The 18,312-nt window shown below is 44.4% G+C and overlaps 1 protein-coding gene across 12 annotated transcripts in view; it reads left to right on the top strand.

Moving 5' to 3' along the window:
- LOC139367028 (receptor-type tyrosine-protein phosphatase mu-like) overlaps window positions 1-18,312 on the top strand; it is a 296,813-nt gene that overhangs the window by 93,785 nt on the left and 184,716 nt on the right. For all 12 annotated transcript variants that reach the window (XM_071104931.1, XM_071104928.1, XM_071104927.1 and 9 more), the window contains exons 3-6: window positions 1,710-1,987; window positions 6,502-6,580; window positions 8,409-8,524; window positions 16,098-16,272. In XM_071104931.1, the coding sequence (XP_070961032.1) occupies window positions 1,710-1,987; window positions 6,502-6,580; window positions 8,409-8,524; window positions 16,098-16,272 (648 nt within the window). The remainder of the gene's footprint in view (window positions 1-1,709; window positions 1,988-6,501; window positions 6,581-8,408; window positions 8,525-16,097; window positions 16,273-18,312) is intronic.

The following is an 18,312-nucleotide window of genomic DNA, read 5'->3' as shown; positions in this document are numbered from 1 at the left end:
ATGTGATTTTCTGGATTTTTTTCTTCTAATTAGGTCTGTCATAGTTGAAGTGTACCTATGATGAAAATTACAGGCCTCTCTCATCTTTTTAAGTAGGAGAACTTGCACAATTGGTGGCTGACTAAATACTTTTTTGCCCCACTGTAGCTCTGCAGGCAATCTGTGCAGTAGATTGCAACACCACCCTCTTTGGCAGTTCTATCTTGTCAGAAAATGTTATAGGTAGGGATGGAAATTTCAGGGTTTTTGGTGGTCTTCCTGAGCCAGGATTCAGACACGGCTAGGGCATCCAGGTTGGCAGAGTGTGCTAGGGAAGTGAATAAAACAAACGTAGGGAGGAGGCTTCTAATATTAACATGCATGAAACCAAGGCTCTTATGGTTACAGAAGTCAACAAATGAGAGCGCCTGGGCAATGGGAGTGATGCTGGGGTCTGCAGGGCCTGGATTAACCTCTACATCACCAGAGGAACAGAGGAGGAGTAGGATAAGAGTATGGCTAAAGGCTAAAATAACTGGTCGTCTAGTGCGTTCGGAACAGAGAGTAAAAGGAGCAGGTTTCTGGGCACGGTAGAATAGATTCATGGCATAATGTACAGACAAAGGTATGGTAGGATCTGAATACAGTGGAGGTAAACCTGCGCATAGAGTGACGATGAAAGATATATTGTCTCTAGAAATATCATTTAAACCAGGTGATGTCACTGCATGTTTGGTAGGTGGAACTAAAGTGTTAAATAAGGAGTATTGAGCAGGGCTAGATGCTCTACAGTGAAATAAGGCAATAATTACTAACCAAAACGCCAATGGACAAGGCATATTGACGTTAGCGAGAGGCATGCATAGCTGAGTGATCATAGGAGTCCAGTGAGTGGCTTCAGAAGGGCTTTGGAGGGATGTTGCGACGGAAGAAAGTCTGTTGTGGCCCCCTCGTGCTATTACGTTGGCACACAGATCAGCAGGGCTCCGTGTGGTAAACCAGGCCAAATGGCAAAATAGGTACAGTTGCCAAATAATTTGTCTGGTGGGCCTCTTAAGCTAACAGTCCGATGTGCTCTGGAAAGCTAGCGGGCCGCGGATAGCAGGCTAGCGGATGGGCATTCAGGGGACGACGTGACGGCGGAGCCAGTTGAGAAAACCCCATCGGGCGAATCACGTCGGTGGTCCAGTCGTGATGGGTCGGCGGGGGTCCAGGCCAGTTGGCAAAATAGGTATTGTAGCCCAAGTGGCTGATGGACCTCTTTGGCTAGCCGGGAGATGTGCCTAGCAGATGGGCCTAGCAAGGCTAGCTCCAGGCTAATTGGTTCTTGCTTCGGGACAGAGACGTTAGCCAGGAGTGGCCATTCGAATAGCGAGTTTGTAAACAAAGTAAATGTAAACAAAACACTATCGCCTCAAAACATGATTAAAACTGTCATTTTGATATCATGGATAGTTGGTCCTTGAATTTTGAGTGGTTACATTTCTCCAGCCCCATCCTTAAGCTTTTTACCCGAAACAAGAGCATGGGAGAAAGCGTTGTTGTTTCAACTGCTGATTCCCGCTTTAAATAAGTGTGAAATCCAGTCAAGTTTATTCATGCCATTTGCAGATATTCTTTGTAGTAATTTCAGTAGAGGGCCACAGCGTGACATCTCATGACTAACCCTGCTCTTCTCTCGCTACCCCCCCCCCCCCCCCCCCCCCCCCCCCCCCCCCCCCCCCCCCCAGACTCTGCCTTCATGATGGTCAACACCAGCGGACGTTTCTCGGGCCAGAAGGCCCAGTTGCTCATGCCCCAGCTCAAGGAGAACGACACCCACTGCCTCATCTTCCAGTACTACGTAGCGGGACAGCGCGAGGGTGCCAACCCGGGCCAGCTTAACGTCTATGTCAAGGAGAACAACAGTCCGCTGGGCATCCCTGTGTGGAACGCCTCAGGGCCCGCCTACCCCACCTGGCGCCAGGTGGAACTGGCTGTCAGCACCTTCTGGCCCAACTTCTACCAGGTGAGATGGGATAAAGAAGATGGTGATGGGCTGTGTCTATAAAAGTGGCACATAGAACAAGGGGTAGGGTTGTCAGTGAGGGTCCTACTGTTCATCAAATGTAAGGTTTTGTCAAAGTCCTGTTGTACTGTGGGCAGTTAGGAAACGTTAGACATTGTGTTATTATCCTCTGTGGGTTGTACGTTGACCGATGAAGTGGTAATATTGGTGGAGATAAGAACCCATCAGATCGGGACATTTTCCCAGCCCCAGAGCCATATTTAAACACTGCCCATTAGCAGGGAATAATATTGAACTCTGACAGAGTCCATGTTTTCTCAGTGCGGGTCCATGGCAGTACAATAAACACATTCTCCAAGGTCTCTGGAGGTCAAACCACTTTCTATCATCACCTCCCCAATATTTCTCCTCTCTGAAAATTAAACTCATTTTGTGTGTAGCATCGTGCCGTTAGGCAGCAGCGCTGTGAATTTCCAGCCGAGGCAATTACCGCTCACGCCAAATGTTTGGTTTACTCCCACATGAGGTCAAACACACACACACTCGCTCACAGGGTCAGTGTGTACTGAGTGACCCAGCATGTAAGCCCGTCAGTATGTCATCTGCTCCACGGATGACCCTCAGATTGAAGGCTGATGGTGTGTGTGTGTGTGTGTGGAAAGTTGGTGGGTCACGCCATCGAGCCCTCCTTCTCCCACTAACATACAGTGTTGGCTGTTAGACATGTTTTTTTCACACACGTGCCTGTGAGGTTTTCCCTAGCGAGACCGACAGTAAAGAGTGATAAATACATCTCCACGTTTCCCAAGAGAAATCACCGCCATCTGTTGTTTGACAGAGGCACCGTGCAGAAGGAGCATCTCTCTGTGACTTCCTATTACTCTTTCAGATTAACAATGGAAAGGCGGCATCTTCAAAGCTCTATACCCAATTAGCAATGTAGCAAGTAATTATGGTGTTTCTGTAATTGCACAGTATCTTTAAGTGTTTGTCAAAATGAAAACCACCTGGTATTCAGAAATTACTTTGTCTCTTATTTTGTAATTACAGCGTATGGTTTTCGCTCCCCTCAGTTTACAATGCAAGTCTATCAGCACAGGTCTAATTACATTGCAATGGTTGGGCCGCATTTTGAGAAACTTTTAATTAATCACGCCGTGCATTTCAAATATGGTTATTGTCTTCCCCAGCCCGGCACACTCTGATCTTGATCCTGCCATTTTGCGTTGTTCATCTCCACCTGCTCTGTTATTCCAATTCCATTTTTAGACACAATCACAATTACCAGGTGATCTGTAAAGGAACATTGGGGTGACATCGCATCAGTATTTAATGAACAGTGTGAGAGGGAGGAAGGGTCATTTCTTCCCCGTCTGCTATTATGTATGCATGAGAGGTCAGCCTTTTGTTCTTAGGAAGTTTCAACAACTTACTGACAATACTTTTTGTAAAAGATGTGGTGAACCTGAAGTGGCACTAAGGACGCCATGAAGTAAAGCAATACACACACACACACACACACGTCGGAGGAGCACTACTCCCATTCGCTTATGCATTAAAAGCAAACCTACTTCTCTAGCCCCCACAAGCCACATGAACGTTATCATGGCTAATTGAGCTCATTCACCAGGTGCAGCTAAAGAAGATAAACCTAAAAACACATGGAGGAGAGGGGGTTGGGGGGTCCGCCGGGGTCGAGCAGGTTGCTTAGCATCACCACGGCGACAAACATTAACAACCTTGGTTTTAATCACCCCAGGCGGCACGTCGTGACATTATGCACGCTGGCGTTCGCGTTTTTATTTCCTTTTTGCAAATTAGGCCCTCGTTAAAGTCGTAATTAGCGGCCAAGGCTTCTGCCGTCGCTCAAAAGCAAGAGAGAGGGGAGGAAAGGGACACAAATCTATTAAAACCCATCTGAATGATTTTATTTAAGGCATCTCGTTTGGCCTCAGCTCAACAATGTTATTTCATGGCTAATGACTCATTTTCTATTTGTTCACTGGGCATTGGGACTGGTGCGGTTGGCATTCCCTTGTAACAAACAAAGGCCATATTTAAATAGGTTCCATTGTAGTAGGTATGGTCCCACAACAATACATCCTACAGCAGATGATGTGGTAGGCATGATGAGGGGAGCCACGAGAATAGACAGTAGATCCATTAATAATTGGGGTGGCAGGTAGCCTAGTGGTTAGAGCGTTGGACTAGTAACCGAAAGGTTGCATGATCAAATCTCTAAGCTGACAAGGTAAAAATCTGTCGTTCTGCCCCTGAACAAGGCAGTTAACCCACTGTTCCTAGGCCGTCATTGTAAATAATAATTTGTTCTCAACCTACTTGCCTAATTACATAAAGTTTAAATAAAAAAATAAATACAAATAATTCTGGGCTCCATATGTCAGCTTGGTATGAGGTACGCATGCGCACATCTATGAGGCCTAGGGTTGTGTCCCAAATGGCACCCTATTCCCTATATAGTGCACTACTTTTGAAAAAGGTCCTATATAGGGAAAAGGGTGCCATTTGGTATGAAGCCTTCCATTCATAGGATCTGCTGTATTGAAGGAGTTTGAACAGAATCATGGCTAGAATTGTAGCAGTGTTTTCTTGTAGGAAGTAATGCGTAGCGCAGTGTTGCTATCTCCTCAAAGTTGATTTGTGTCCTTGGGTATTGTAGTCTCCCCGGACATGTGGATATTGTAGTCTCCCCGGACATTTGTTTTGGTTTGCTATTTTTGCGTCTACAAACCTGATATCTGGGCCCCACATAGTTCTATTATCTTAAGTGTTTGTTTTTGTTGTTCAGAAACTTTGAACGCTGCACTTTTCGTCCTTGATCGTATCTGTCCTCTTGCCCTCGACCGCCAACGGACCGTTTCTGTCATCAGTTACCGAGTCAAGTGAGATATTCAGGGTTCACTCACAACCATTACAGAGGGCGTGTGTTTCATACCAGAACGTTGTTCCCTTCCCTTCATCCCTTGCTCCCATCACTGATCAGAATTTTTGGTACTGGATAGTTGAAAACAATATGGTGGCTCAGCATTGTTTACAGCTGCCCAGTTGTCCCAAATCCATGAAGGTGAGTGAACAAGGACAAGGGGACTAGTGCACAGGGAACGACTTTATGGAATGAAATAACTGGGAACTGGGAATGAAGGAGGATCTCCAGAAAGCGAGGTCCCATTGGCCCGTTTTCGGACCTATAGAAAAGCTCTGTAATCCAAGTGGGTTGGGCGTGTTGCCAGAACCTCTGCATGAACAGGAAGGCAGCCCCTCCGTCTTTAACCAGTTGTTTCCTGAGCGATAAGGGCCATGGAATGTGGTCTCCGTGGGGCCACTCCTCTGAAGTGGACCGCGAGGTCAGAAGTGTGAGAACATGATTCGTGCTGCTCTATTTGTCACTGTGGTAATGCAACAGAGCGTCCCTCGCAGGTGCAGCCGTTAAAAAAAGAACACATGATACAGACACCCTGTCATAGAAACCATGACTCCAGAGTCCAGACAGACTCTCTATCATTCCCCTCCCTCCTCCCCTTGGGAATTGGAGGATGAGACTCTGTACAAGAAAACATCATTGTTTTAAACATTTAAATGATTAGGTCGATCTTTACGAGATGTGTACCCTAAAACAGTTTTCTCGGCTCAATTCCACTCACAGACTGTAACAGCACTGATGAAGAAGGGGAAGTGGGCTGGGAATCCAACCCATATCATATGCCTCTTAGCTAAAGCATGCTCTCTGGAAGCCATGATGATTCAGGGATATAAATGAACCCAGTCATCATAGACCCAGGCCCCATTGTTTGAAATGGAAAGGGTCCATGTAACCCAATCCTTTTCCCCCGTCCGCCTCCCTGCCTCATGCCCCATGTTTGAAGCCTGAACGCGTGGGCCCGGGCCCCTTAAACTGTAGCAGCTGCCAGCTTCTCCCTCCTCTAACTAGACGTACAAGGAATGGGAGCACAGGAGCGTTGTCTATGCCTGCATTCCCATTCTCTACTCTTCTCCTGAAGTGCGCTTGCACATTCCCTGACATGGATTTATTAGCAATGGTGAAAACTCCCTCCAACCGATGCTTACGCCATTTTGCTGGTTTTAAATCAGTGAGTGTTCAAGACAAGTGCACATACAATTTCAAAATTGGGTAGTTTTCCTCTTGTCATGTCAGTTATTGCATACCTTAGAGCTATTTATAACGTTTTTAAGACCATAGATTTTGTTGTCATGTTTGAGTCACTAAAATATCCCATGATTACACATTCGACAGGTCTACTACATGTGTAGAATTGCAAGAAAATGTGCTTTAAAACGGCAACGAGCTTTAAACCTGTTAAATTTACTCTCCACCAACAAGAGTGGTGTGAACAGTTTGTCATGAACAGTGCTTGTTCCCATAGAAATAGAGGAGGGGCGCAGACACAGAGCATTGGAACACATTCTGTTTATGTTTGTGCCAACTGCCAACCTCTTTACCCACTTCTCTTTCTCTCCTTTCCTCCCCTCTGCAGATTGTCTTTGAGGCGGTGAGCACAGGACAAAGAGGTCTACTGGCCATCAAGGATGTCACACTGCAAGGCCATCAGTGCAGTAAGTCTCCCCCCCCCCCCACACACACACACAGTGAATGTGCTCATAAGTCACCCACTACCACTGGGTTGTCACTCTTCAGGCCCCCACATCTCCCTCTTCTCACATGTTATTGCTGTCACCTACCGACCCATGTCTGTGCTACATAGCGAACTCAATATACAGTATATTCCTGGGCAACATATTTACAGTCCTGTGACACGAACTAAGCTACAATATACTACACAAGCCTTCATATTAAATATGTCCTTTGAATCAAAGGCAAAAGGACTAGATGGTGGCGAGCTTCTTGTGTCCTTGCCCTCCTCTCCAGGAAAGACTCCGGTTCCACAATCCTCCCCCAGATTTGTGAAATTCCATGAGGAAGCTAGGCTAATTGCCTCGGATAGAACGGACAAATCTGCTTCGCCATGTAGCCAGGCATGGAGGAACACCACTCCACAAAGAATGTGTGATGATTGCAAGTGCGTAGTACAGCACACACATTATGTTGACTAAAGGTATAAACACGCATGAACCACTCACATTTTTCGTCGTCACATTTCACTTCTGTTTAGTCGTTTTACTAACAACGTCACTAGCCTAGACTCGTGTGTGTGTGACTTTCCAACGGCTCTCGACAGATTAAGTGTCAACAAAGAGGGGGACTTAGGCTCTTCAAAGTTTGGCCTCGGTCCACATTTATTTTCCAGGTGAAGCAAGGCAATACCATTAGCCCTCAACTCCAAAGACTGGGGGAGTGCTGAGCTGGGAGATATCAGGGCCACCGCGTTACTTCACAAGAGTTGTTTTAATTGCCTACCGCAGAGTTACACGGCGCGCACTCTAGTGTACCCCGTCTCAGATATCAGAATCAAGGTCGTCGCCCACCACGGCCCGCGTGCCTCGAACACAGAGACAAGGGGGAACTAATTAAAAACGAATTTCCATAATTTCATTAGCATGGACTTTCATCCGTGCGTTAGTGAGGTAGTGATCCCACCTACCATTATGTATTTAGATTGACCCAGATTCCCCAGCCAAGTCAGATTTGTTGTTAGTTCAACCGGCAAACTATTAAGGAGTAAGGAGACAACCCACCCTATGCACACACCATATCAACAAGTTTACATAGAAGTGTGTTTTTGATAGTGGTCAAAATGCAGGGAGCTCTGAACACTGAACAGGGGCCAGAAAAAATAGTTTATGGCTCTGTTTTGATTTGCAACCTGACCCCTAAACCCTTTTCCTCCCCTCCTCCCCTTTTTGCTTTATCCCTGTTATTGCTGCGTTGGTGAAAACTTTCTTCCAATATCCTTGAACTCTAGAGAGTCGAAAGGTTTATACTTTCCCCGGCTAAAATATTTTCACCACAGCTTGCCTCCTGACCTTTCACCTCTGTAATATCCTAATTGAAAACGCTGTCCCCGACACTCCTCCTGGGAAGAAGGTAAAAAGAAAAAGTGTAAGGATCCATTTTGTGATTGGATCTCGGCAGATTTCTCCCCCGAGTGGCTCAAGAGATCAGACCAAGGTTAGGCCAACGCCAATGGAGAATAAATGTGATTTGTTTTTGGTAGGATTGAAAGATAATTGGCCGTATTAGTATGAGTTGAGGCAGATTCCGTATACGTGCTCAGTTTACTGGAAAAATTGAGAAATGGGGAATTCGGGAGAAAAACAACCTCCACAATTTCCCATTAATCTCAATAAGAATGAACCCGTTAGACTCAAAGGAAATTCAACTGAAAGTGGATGAGACTACAATACATGCAAGTACTGTATTTAGCATGCTTAATATGGTTTTGGTTATTGTATACATCTCTCTCTCTCTCTTCCTCTCTTTTAGTGAGCACCCCCCACTTTCTCCATATCAAAGGTGTGGAGGTCAACGCCAGGCAGACTGCCACGTTCCAGTGCACCGTTAACGGTCGACCACAAGACAGCCATAACCTCTGGTTACAGGTGAGTCCATTTTGACCTTAACATTGCATAGAGTGTTAATATTAAAATAAGACTACAGTGTATTTTCTGACTATTAGACAACAGTTGCCTGCCCAGCTGACCCATACAAACTACACCTAAACTATATTGAAACTAATTTCACACACATAATGATAATAATAGATGTGGCCTAAAGACTAGATTAAATTGACAATGGTCTGATGGGTGACAATATTATGTAATAGAGCATGAAGAGACTGAAGTCCAGCACAGGGTGCATTGACAAAGGAATGGAGCTTACCAAATGGCACTTTTTCCATATCCTACAGAGCTCCAGGCAGGCCAGACATTTTGATTGGGGGGGTGGCAAGTACAAATTACTGTGCAACTGTATTGTAATTTTCCATTAAGACAAATTGTTGAAAAGTATTTGTATAATTTTGTTGCAATGTTTTCATAAACTATGTCCTATATTGTTTGGCAATATATAAAAAAACATCCTCATGTTGATGTCGGTCACATTACTGCTAACTAATGTGAGCTAGTTATACTGCACGTACTGTGCAGATCCAAAATAATCCTAATGGTGGCAGCCTAAACCACAAATTAATGTTTTACATGAAATAATGTTGTAGTTAGGTGCAATATAGCAGGATTGGGATTTTAGGCTACCATCCTTTTGGATTATGTTGGAACTGCGTAAACTCGCAGTAGTCGGCTTGTATTATAACTCTAGAGTGGGGGGGACAACTTTTACAGAAAATATGTACTAACGCTGACATCAAACACGCTTGAAAATCATGATTTCATAATATTTGTGGTAATAAATCACAGATTCCAAGGTCAATTAGCTACAGGACCATCTGTCTACCTAATTAATTACACCAAAACAAATACACCCGCTCCAACACCCCTGTAGGAACAACACTTCACAATCTTACACACATGTACAGACCAGCATACAATCCTTTCTCTAACTAAATATTCACAGTGTTTGCGAGTTTTATTACACAGTACTAGGATGTTAGTCCATCCATAACGATTAGAAATGAAACAAAATAAAACTGTAGGTGCAAACCTGTCCGACTTCTCTTTCCCCAGAGTGTTAGTATGTATATCTTTGTCAATTGTCATGATGCATTCTATCTTGGGTCATTGGGCTCCTAAGCCAGGTGTGTAGACATCTTAATGCACGAGTGGAAAGATCTCTCACAGCTGCTAACTGGGATGGTCAGCGCCGCCTGTATGATTTGATTGCCTTCAGTGATGGGAACATATTAGGGTCTAATAGTTTATACACACAGGACATGTCAGAAGTGGCGTCTTTCCTTTTTTAAAGAGGTCATGTTTAGCAGGAATATGCCATGTTTTTCTTGTGTGGGCCTCCCCTCTCTCTGTTCTCCTGTGTTCTCTCACTGTCCTGTCTGCTCCTCTCTTGCTCCCATCTCTCCCTTACTGTCTGAATTTCTGCTTTCCTGGATCTCCTATATTATTACAGAGATGCTATAATATCAGTACCGTAGCAATATGAAATGAACAGACAAAGGCACACAAAAGCAATGAACGCGCGCGCACACAATGAACAACAGGCAAATAATGTTTACCTGAATTGAGCTAAATGTCAAGTCTGGGAGAATTTCTGTTCCTTAATGATATTAGCAGTTCACTCAATCGTAAACCTGATTTAACATTCAACTGTCTTACCCTTCACTAACCCCAATACCTGCGTTCTCTCTGTCGCTTTAGCAACAAAATCGACATGCGTGCAACCATGGGGCAAAACAGATGCGGTAGGACAATTGTTGACAACATGTAAGCTATATTTCGTCTCCAATGTTTATTGAAAATAAACACATTTGCACAACAAATGTATAACTCCGCTATCCATCGTTATTTGTTGGTTGGTTAGCTAGCTAGCTAGCAAGCAAATTCTAGCCCTATTTGCATTGACATTAAATCAGTCAAAACACCTCAAAACAACACATGCTGAAACAAGCCACTTCCGATTCCCCATGGCAGTGTCATTCTTGCTGGCAATTTGGCCATCCAAAATCACAACAGGCTGACTTCTGCCCCATGGAAGTGTGCACGTCAGCCAACCCATCTATGTAGTTAGATGTTAAATAATTGTGGTGTAAACACACACAAAATCCATTAACTTTTTCCTGCAAATACAACTGTCTCTGTGTTTGCTGAGCTGCATCTCTCGCCCTCTTTCTCAAGAAGAAATTCCGTATGTACATCTTCTGTTAAATTGGAAAAAATGTTAACTCCGCTATCCAACTTGGTTTTTATAACAAATAGCTAGCCAATTGAGCTAACGTTACCAAAAGTAAAATCATTTTAGGCGAAAGCTGGTGACGTCAATGAGCTATACCCTACCAGAAAGAGCAGATTCCAAGGTTTCTAATTAATTATTGTTTCAAACTTTTTCCTAGAAGTGGCTCTGTGCACTTTCCTACTGGCTACTGGTGACAATCAGCAATAGCCATTTGTGGAAAATATCCTTTATTTTCTTCTGTTATATTCTTACTGTAAAATAAGTGTGTTGACTGTGGTAGAGCAGGGCCTGTGATGTGACTGCATGGCCCAGCCATAGATAGCCTTGGCTACTAAGCACAGATAAATAAAACTCAAAACAGGCTATTCTGTTCTTTTGAAATAAATTGTATTTAATCATGTATTTTATGATCTTCCTAAACAAAATATGAATGGATTTCTTTGTGATTGTATAAATTAACACTAGAAGGCATATTGACAAAAAACGCTGCAATTTTAAAGAAATGTCCCCCTGTCCTTGACTTTTCCTAAAGTCTATACACTGAGTCTACCAAACATTAGGAACACCTTCCTGATATTGAGATGCAACCCAGGCTGTATCATATCCGCCTGTGATTGGGAGTCCCATAGGGTGGCGCACAATTGGCCCAGCGTCGTCCGGGTTTGGCCGGGTTAGGCCGTCATTGTTCTTAACTGACTTTCCTAGTTAAATAAAATAAAAATGTCTCAAGGCTTAATCATTGTCCCCCTGTCTCCTCCCCTTCATCTACAGTGACATCAATAGCTTTCACCTGGAATCACCTGGTCAGTCTGTCATGGAAAGAGCTGTTTTTTGAATGGTTTTCCCCATTACCCCTCCTCCCGACAGTAGGGCCTGCTCCGCTCCTTCTCCCGATTAGTTAGGTACCATTCCCAGTTGATGGTCACTCTGATAATTGCCTCGAAACTGAACCTAAACTATATCAACATTAATTTCACACGTATAACAGATTAAATAAATGAAGTATAGTATGATGGGGAGAATGGGTGAGTTGATGAGCGAGGGGAAGTGAACAATGTATAATTACACTGAACTCAAATATGAATGCAACATGTAAAGTGGTCCCATGTTTCATGAGCTGAAATAAAATATCCCAGAAATGTTGTGCACACATTTTACATCCATGTTAGTGAGCATTTTAGCCTTTGTCAAGATAATCCATCCACCTGACGGGTGTGGCAAATCAAGAAGCTGATTAAACAGCATTTTCATTACACCTGTGTACTTTGTGCAGGGGACAGTAAAAGGCCACTCTGAAAAGTGCAATAGAATATAGTATATACATATGAAATGAGTAAAGCAGTATGTAAACATTATTAAAGTGACTAGTCTTCCATTACTAGTGGCCAATGATTCCATGTCTATGTATATAGGGCAGCAGCCTCTAAGGTGCAAGGTTGAGTAACCGGGTGGTAGCCGGCTAGTGATGGCTATTTAACAGTCTGAAGGCCTTGAGATAAAAACTGTTTTTCAGTCTCTCTGTCCCAGCTTTGATGCACCTGTACTGACATCGCCTTCTGGATGATAGCGGGATGAACAGGCCGTGGCTCGGTGGTTGATATCTTTGATGTTTTTGGCCTTCCTGTGACATCTGGTGCCGTAGGTGTCCGGGAGGGCAGGCATGCGTTGGGCAGACCGCACCACCCTCTGGAGTGCCCTGTGATTGCGGGCGGTGCAGTTGCTGTACCAGGCGGTGATACACCCCGACAGGATGCTCTCAATTGTGCACCTGTAAAAGCTTCTGAGGGTCTTGGGGCCAAGCCAAATTTCTTCAGCATCCCGAGGTTGAAGAGGCGCTGTTGCACCTTCTTCACCACACTGTCTGTATCGGTGTACCATTTCAGATCGTCAGTGATGTGTACGCCGAGGAACTTTAAGCTTTCCACCATCTCCACTACTGTCCCGTCGATGTGGATAGGGGCGTGCTCCCTCTGCTGTTTTCTGAAGTCCACGATCAGCTCCTTTGTTTTGTTGACGTCAAGGGAGAGGTGTCGTCTGCAAACTTGATGAAATTGTTGCATGTTGCGTTTTTATTTTTTTGTTCAGTATATGTGATCACCAATTGTGAATGAAGAACAGGACGGACCTTTCTATTGTATTCATCTATTCTTATTATAATCTCAAAACGGTGAATGCCTATATCAGTCCAGTGAATCCAAGCAGTCTTATTAGTCTACTCTAGGCCTACTTGGAGTAGTGTGAGCGTGCATAATTTACAATGGCAAGAGCAAGACGAATGGATGCACATGCTGCATTGCGTTGCTACAAGATTGGAGTGAAAGCGACTCAGATGACAGCGGAAAATGGATCATGACATCGCTGATTATTATTCTGGTTCATGCTGATCGACCTTCCATATCTGGGAAGGGATCCATATCGGGCAGCAGGTGAGCGATGCTCGGATAATGTAGTGATGAGGCTTGTGGAACCTTAGATTGGCAAGGGGAGAAATGTGACCATGCTGCATCAACGGGGACACAACAAAGAGAGAACCGGCGACTATTACGCACTACAACCGGACATAGGTATGTCAACATTACATACTATGCATCGCCGTATATAAACTTCTGCAATGCTGTTCTGTATCACACGTTTGTTTTTCCTATGGAAATATAATCCTAACCTGTTCTATTCCATAGGTCGGCGTGGACGGCACGGCTGTACTCTGTGAAAGGAGGAACTCTCCGCTGGCCTGTTGCTGTGTTCTACAACATGCTTGACTTGGCTGCTATCAACATACACATGTTGTTCAAGTCGTGTATGAACAACACCATGAGCAGGACAAACTTCATAATGAGTCTGGCACTCCGGTTACGTGAGAAACATGAGTGCCAAGGCCGCAGCAAAGGTTCCACTCGAGCCAAATTGTGCACAGCTCCCGGCAAGGAGAAACTGCCAGGGGGGCAGATGCACTTGCAACAAAACCTAGAACTCCAGTTTCAGCTACAAGTGACTTATTTGTGCATCGTGTTGAAAGCAAGTGAAGGTGTCAAATATTTTTGGTGACTGTTAGGACAAGCTATACCTGCTAAATTGGATCCAACCGCTGCTTGAAGTCGCACACCATATTGTAAGCACGAGCGAGGCCACAAATGTGTCCAATAACTGACAATAGACTATTTTTGACCGGTGTCATATCGACACTTATATTCATCATAATGCCATTGTGTATTTTGAGCTGATTTTCACTATTCACAAGAATGCTTGACACTTATACTTAAGCAATAAGGCCTGAGGAGGTGTGGTATATGGCCAATATACCACAGCTAAGGGCTGTTCTTAGGCACGACGCAACGCTGCCTGGACACAGCCCTTAGCCTTGGTATATTGGCCATATATCACAATCCTTATTGCTATTGTAAACTGGTTACGTAAATACTGGAAAACTGGAAAATTAAATGTTTTGTCATACGCATGGTATACGGTCTGATATACCATGGCTTTCAGCCAATCAGAATTCAGGGCTTGAACCACCCAGTTTATAATGATGTTTAGGCTACTGATATTTTCTTCATTGACCGGCACGGCACGTCTTGTTGGTTTGGATCATTTTGATTTGTTTTGTCTTTATAAAAATACGCTTTTACTGCATTCCAACACACATGGTTTTTGTTTCATAGTTTGTAACAAAGGCACTCCACAAATAAAATGTATTTTACTCTTGAAATTCTGTGTTTTAGTGGTTTTTAGTTTTTACACAGGGCTATAAGCCTACAGTAAAATAAACGAATAAATGTTTTGTTCAAATATTTACATTTTGTATTCTAATCTTACAATCATAAACACAACCAAATGACTTGGGCACAAAGGGGTGTCCAACGAGGCCAGGCTTAAAATGATTTATTAAGACTGGTGGTTATTGGTAATCGTTGAGGCCCGGCTAGTCTACTGTTAAATATGCATATGGTCATTTTGACTGTCATGGAACTTTGAGGATGAAATGCTCAGAACGTGTTTGTCTTGTGATAATTATCTCAAAGTACTGCTAAAATACACTTACAGTATTTAGGAAAAGTCAGGCTCAAGTTGGTTCAAGGTTTAAATTGAGATGAAAACGGTCAGAATGACCATCATGGAGGTTCAAGTGTTAAACAGTCCAGTTGTGGTCCTTTTAGATCCTAAGTGTCACCATGTTGCAGTCACATGAAGGCTACATGGAACTGCCGTTACCGGACTCCCTGTCATCTGCATATCAGTGTGTTGTACAGAGGTTGACGGTGTGTGAGTTAGTCGTTCCTCTTACCGAATGCCTTTTAATCCTCGTTAACGGAGGAGATGAAACACTAGCATTAAGTGAAATCCCCCGGGTGACATTAATGAAGAAATATTCCTGAAAACAAATGGCCCCAATCTGGCGTGTGTGTGGGTGCTGTCCGTGTGTGTGTGGTGACAGCTGTGGGGGATCCGGGGCTGTGTGTGTGCAGAGAGAAGAACAAACAGATCAGCTCTCGCTGACAGGATCCTCTGTCCCTCTCTCTCCAAACAGACCAGGAGACGAACATGAACACACACACACACACACACACACACACACACACACACACACACACACACACACCACTTGTGGCATTGCCCTAAGCTGTGTTTGACCCCCCCCTTCCAGTTTCATGCGTCACATGAAAACAATAGGAGGATATCTCCTCTTCACATGAAGACCCAGTGCTCTGTTTTGTCGGTGTTCCTCTCCCATCTGAATTCTTTGACCGTTAACAGTTCAGTTTGATCTCTCTGACCGTCTGCAACGATGCGTTCCCCTTAACCCAGTAGGACTAGACTAGCGTTGCCTGCCAGGCAGCTTCGTACACTTCTCCCATACATAAACACACCAGCTGTATGGAAACCTGCTGGTTAGCACAGGGAGAATGGCAGCAGTGGTGTTAGACCCCGTTGCCCGCAGGCGCTCTTCACTCGGCCTCAGCACTAGTGTTTACAGTATGCCGTGTGTGGAGATTTGAAATCACTACAATCTACAGTACAATCTATTGTACTCTAGTCGACACCATGCTGGCAGTGTTGAGTTCCTAAACAAAGTTTGACAAGAGTCACTGCAGAAGACACATTTTGTCATCCGTCAAATGAGGGGAACCATTTTGGATGGGTGATGTTTTTGACACATCATTCCTAATGTGTATTTACACATGTGTCACTGTATATTTCCCAACCAGGGCATTGCAGAGAGACACAATATTTGTCACAGAGGGGAACCAGTTTAGATGTGGGGGTGTCACAACACTAGTGATGTACCGGTTTGTTTGCTGTATATTTTCCTACCAGGGTATCGGAGGGAGACAGGCCCCGATGAGAGAGACCAGGCCGGTGAACTCCCGCCGCTACATCGCCACGTTCGACGTGGAGAACACCACCAAGGGAGACTCGGGCCGCTACCGCTGCATCGTCCACTCAGACAAGGGCGTGGGCGTGTCCAGTTACGCCGACCTGACGGTCAAACGTAAGTCACGTTCTGTTTGTACCTCGCAAAAGACTGGTTATGTTTCTTCAAAATTCACCCCAATTTAAGATGATAGCCAAAGAGTTAAATGAAATTTCTCTCTCTCTCTGTGATGATTTCCTCTAATCCTGACTGGCTAGATGGAGACCTGTCAATCACTCTCAAATAGCCTCTGTGTTTGTCCATCAGCACGTTGCCACGGCAGCAGACTCCCTGACGGTCTCAGAGGAGAAGTGTATAGCTCACAGCTGTGTGTGTGTGTGTGTGTGTGTGTGTGTGTGTGCATATACGTGTACTACTGTAAAATGGTTATATATCAGACCTGTCAATGCAGATGAGGCCTGGCGTGTTGGAGTGTGCCATAGTAAATCTCCCTCCACTAGGTTGTGTGGAGGAACGATGCATGATGGCTGCCTCTTTCACCATGTCAAATTATGCATCATCATTTAAACGCCATTACCAAAGACGCCCATCCTTCTTACCTAATTGGGATGTATTAGAACAGCTACAACCAATTCCCTCTTATTCCCTTTATTAGTTTAAATTGAGTCGTCAACATTTTTCAACCCAGCAGTTTGTCCCCCTCTCCTAAATGAAATATTAGATCAGTGAAATTGTACATTTTTATGCATTTGCCATCGCCGACTCGCTCCAGGGTCCTTTTTCCTCACCCGTTTTTTTTCATCCAATTACTGGTGTTTTGTCTAGCGAAGACTTGTGTAGGCTGTGTCAGGGGAGCGCTACCCAGCTCTGCTCTATCTCAGAGTTGGAGTTAGTGACCTTACCGCCATGGGCCCGTATTCACACAGTCTCAGAGTAAGAGTGCTGATCTCGGATCAGTTTTTTAGATCATAATGAATAAGATTATACGGAGAGGAGGGCCTGATCCTAGATCAGCCCTCCTACTCTGAGACGCTTCTTGAATACGGGCCCTGATCTAGCCGAGGACCCAGGAACAGTCTTCAACCCTGCTCTGGGCTTACAGGACTGAGCCTGCGGGTTAACAAGGCTGACCTTGGGACTGTGGAGGGCTGGGGTTGTAAATCATTAACATTGTACTGGGGCCTTCCAGGTCCCAGGGGGAACCATTACTCTACCACTACTGCCAGTTAGAGGCCATTGTATTAATTTTATTTTACCAGGTAAGTTGACTGAGAACACATTCTTATTTACAGCAATGACCTGGGGAGTAGTTACAGGGGAGAGAAGGGGGATGAATGAGCCAGTATATGATCCGACAGGCTATATGATCCACCTGGTATCATACCTACTGCCAGTTAGCCAGTATATGATCTGACAGGCTATATTATCCACCTGGTATCATACCTACTGCCAGTTAGCCAGTATATGATCTGACAGGCTATGTTATCCACCAGGTATCATACCTACTGCCAGTTAGCCAGTATATGATCTGACAGGCTATATTATCCATCAGGTATCATACCTACTGCCAGTTAGCCAGTATATGATCTGACAGGCTATATTATCCACCTGGTATCATACCTACTGCCAGTTAGCCAGTATATGATCTGACAGGCTATATTATCCACCTGGTATTATACCTACTGCCAGTTAGCCAGTATATGATCTGACAGGCTATGTGATCCACCTGGTATCATACCTACTGCAAGTTAGAGGCCAGTATATGATCTGACAGGCTATATTATCCATCTGGTATTATACCTACTGCCAGTTAGCCAGTATATGATCTGACAGGCTATATGATCCACCTGGTATCATACCTACTGCCAGTTAGAGGCCAGTGTATGATCTAACAGGTTATATGATCCACCTGGTATCATACCTACTGCCAGTTAGCCAGTATATGATCTGACAGGCTATATTATCCACCTGGTATCATACCTACTGCCAGTTAGCCAGTATATGATCTGACAGGCTATATGATCCACCTGGTATCATACCTACTGCCAGTTAGCCAGTATATGATCCTACAGGTTATATGATCCACCTGTTATCATACCTACTGCCAGTTAGCCAGTATATGATCTGACAGGTTATATGATCCACCTGTTATCATAC

The sequence above is a fragment of the Oncorhynchus clarkii genome, chromosome 15 (assembly GCF_045791955.1).
Source record: "Oncorhynchus clarkii lewisi isolate Uvic-CL-2024 chromosome 15, UVic_Ocla_1.0, whole genome shotgun sequence".
Lineage (NCBI taxonomy): Eukaryota > Metazoa > Chordata > Actinopteri > Salmoniformes > Salmonidae > Oncorhynchus > Oncorhynchus clarkii.
The sequence above is the reverse complement of the archived record's forward strand: the minus strand, read 5'-3'. Positions and strand labels throughout refer to the sequence as shown.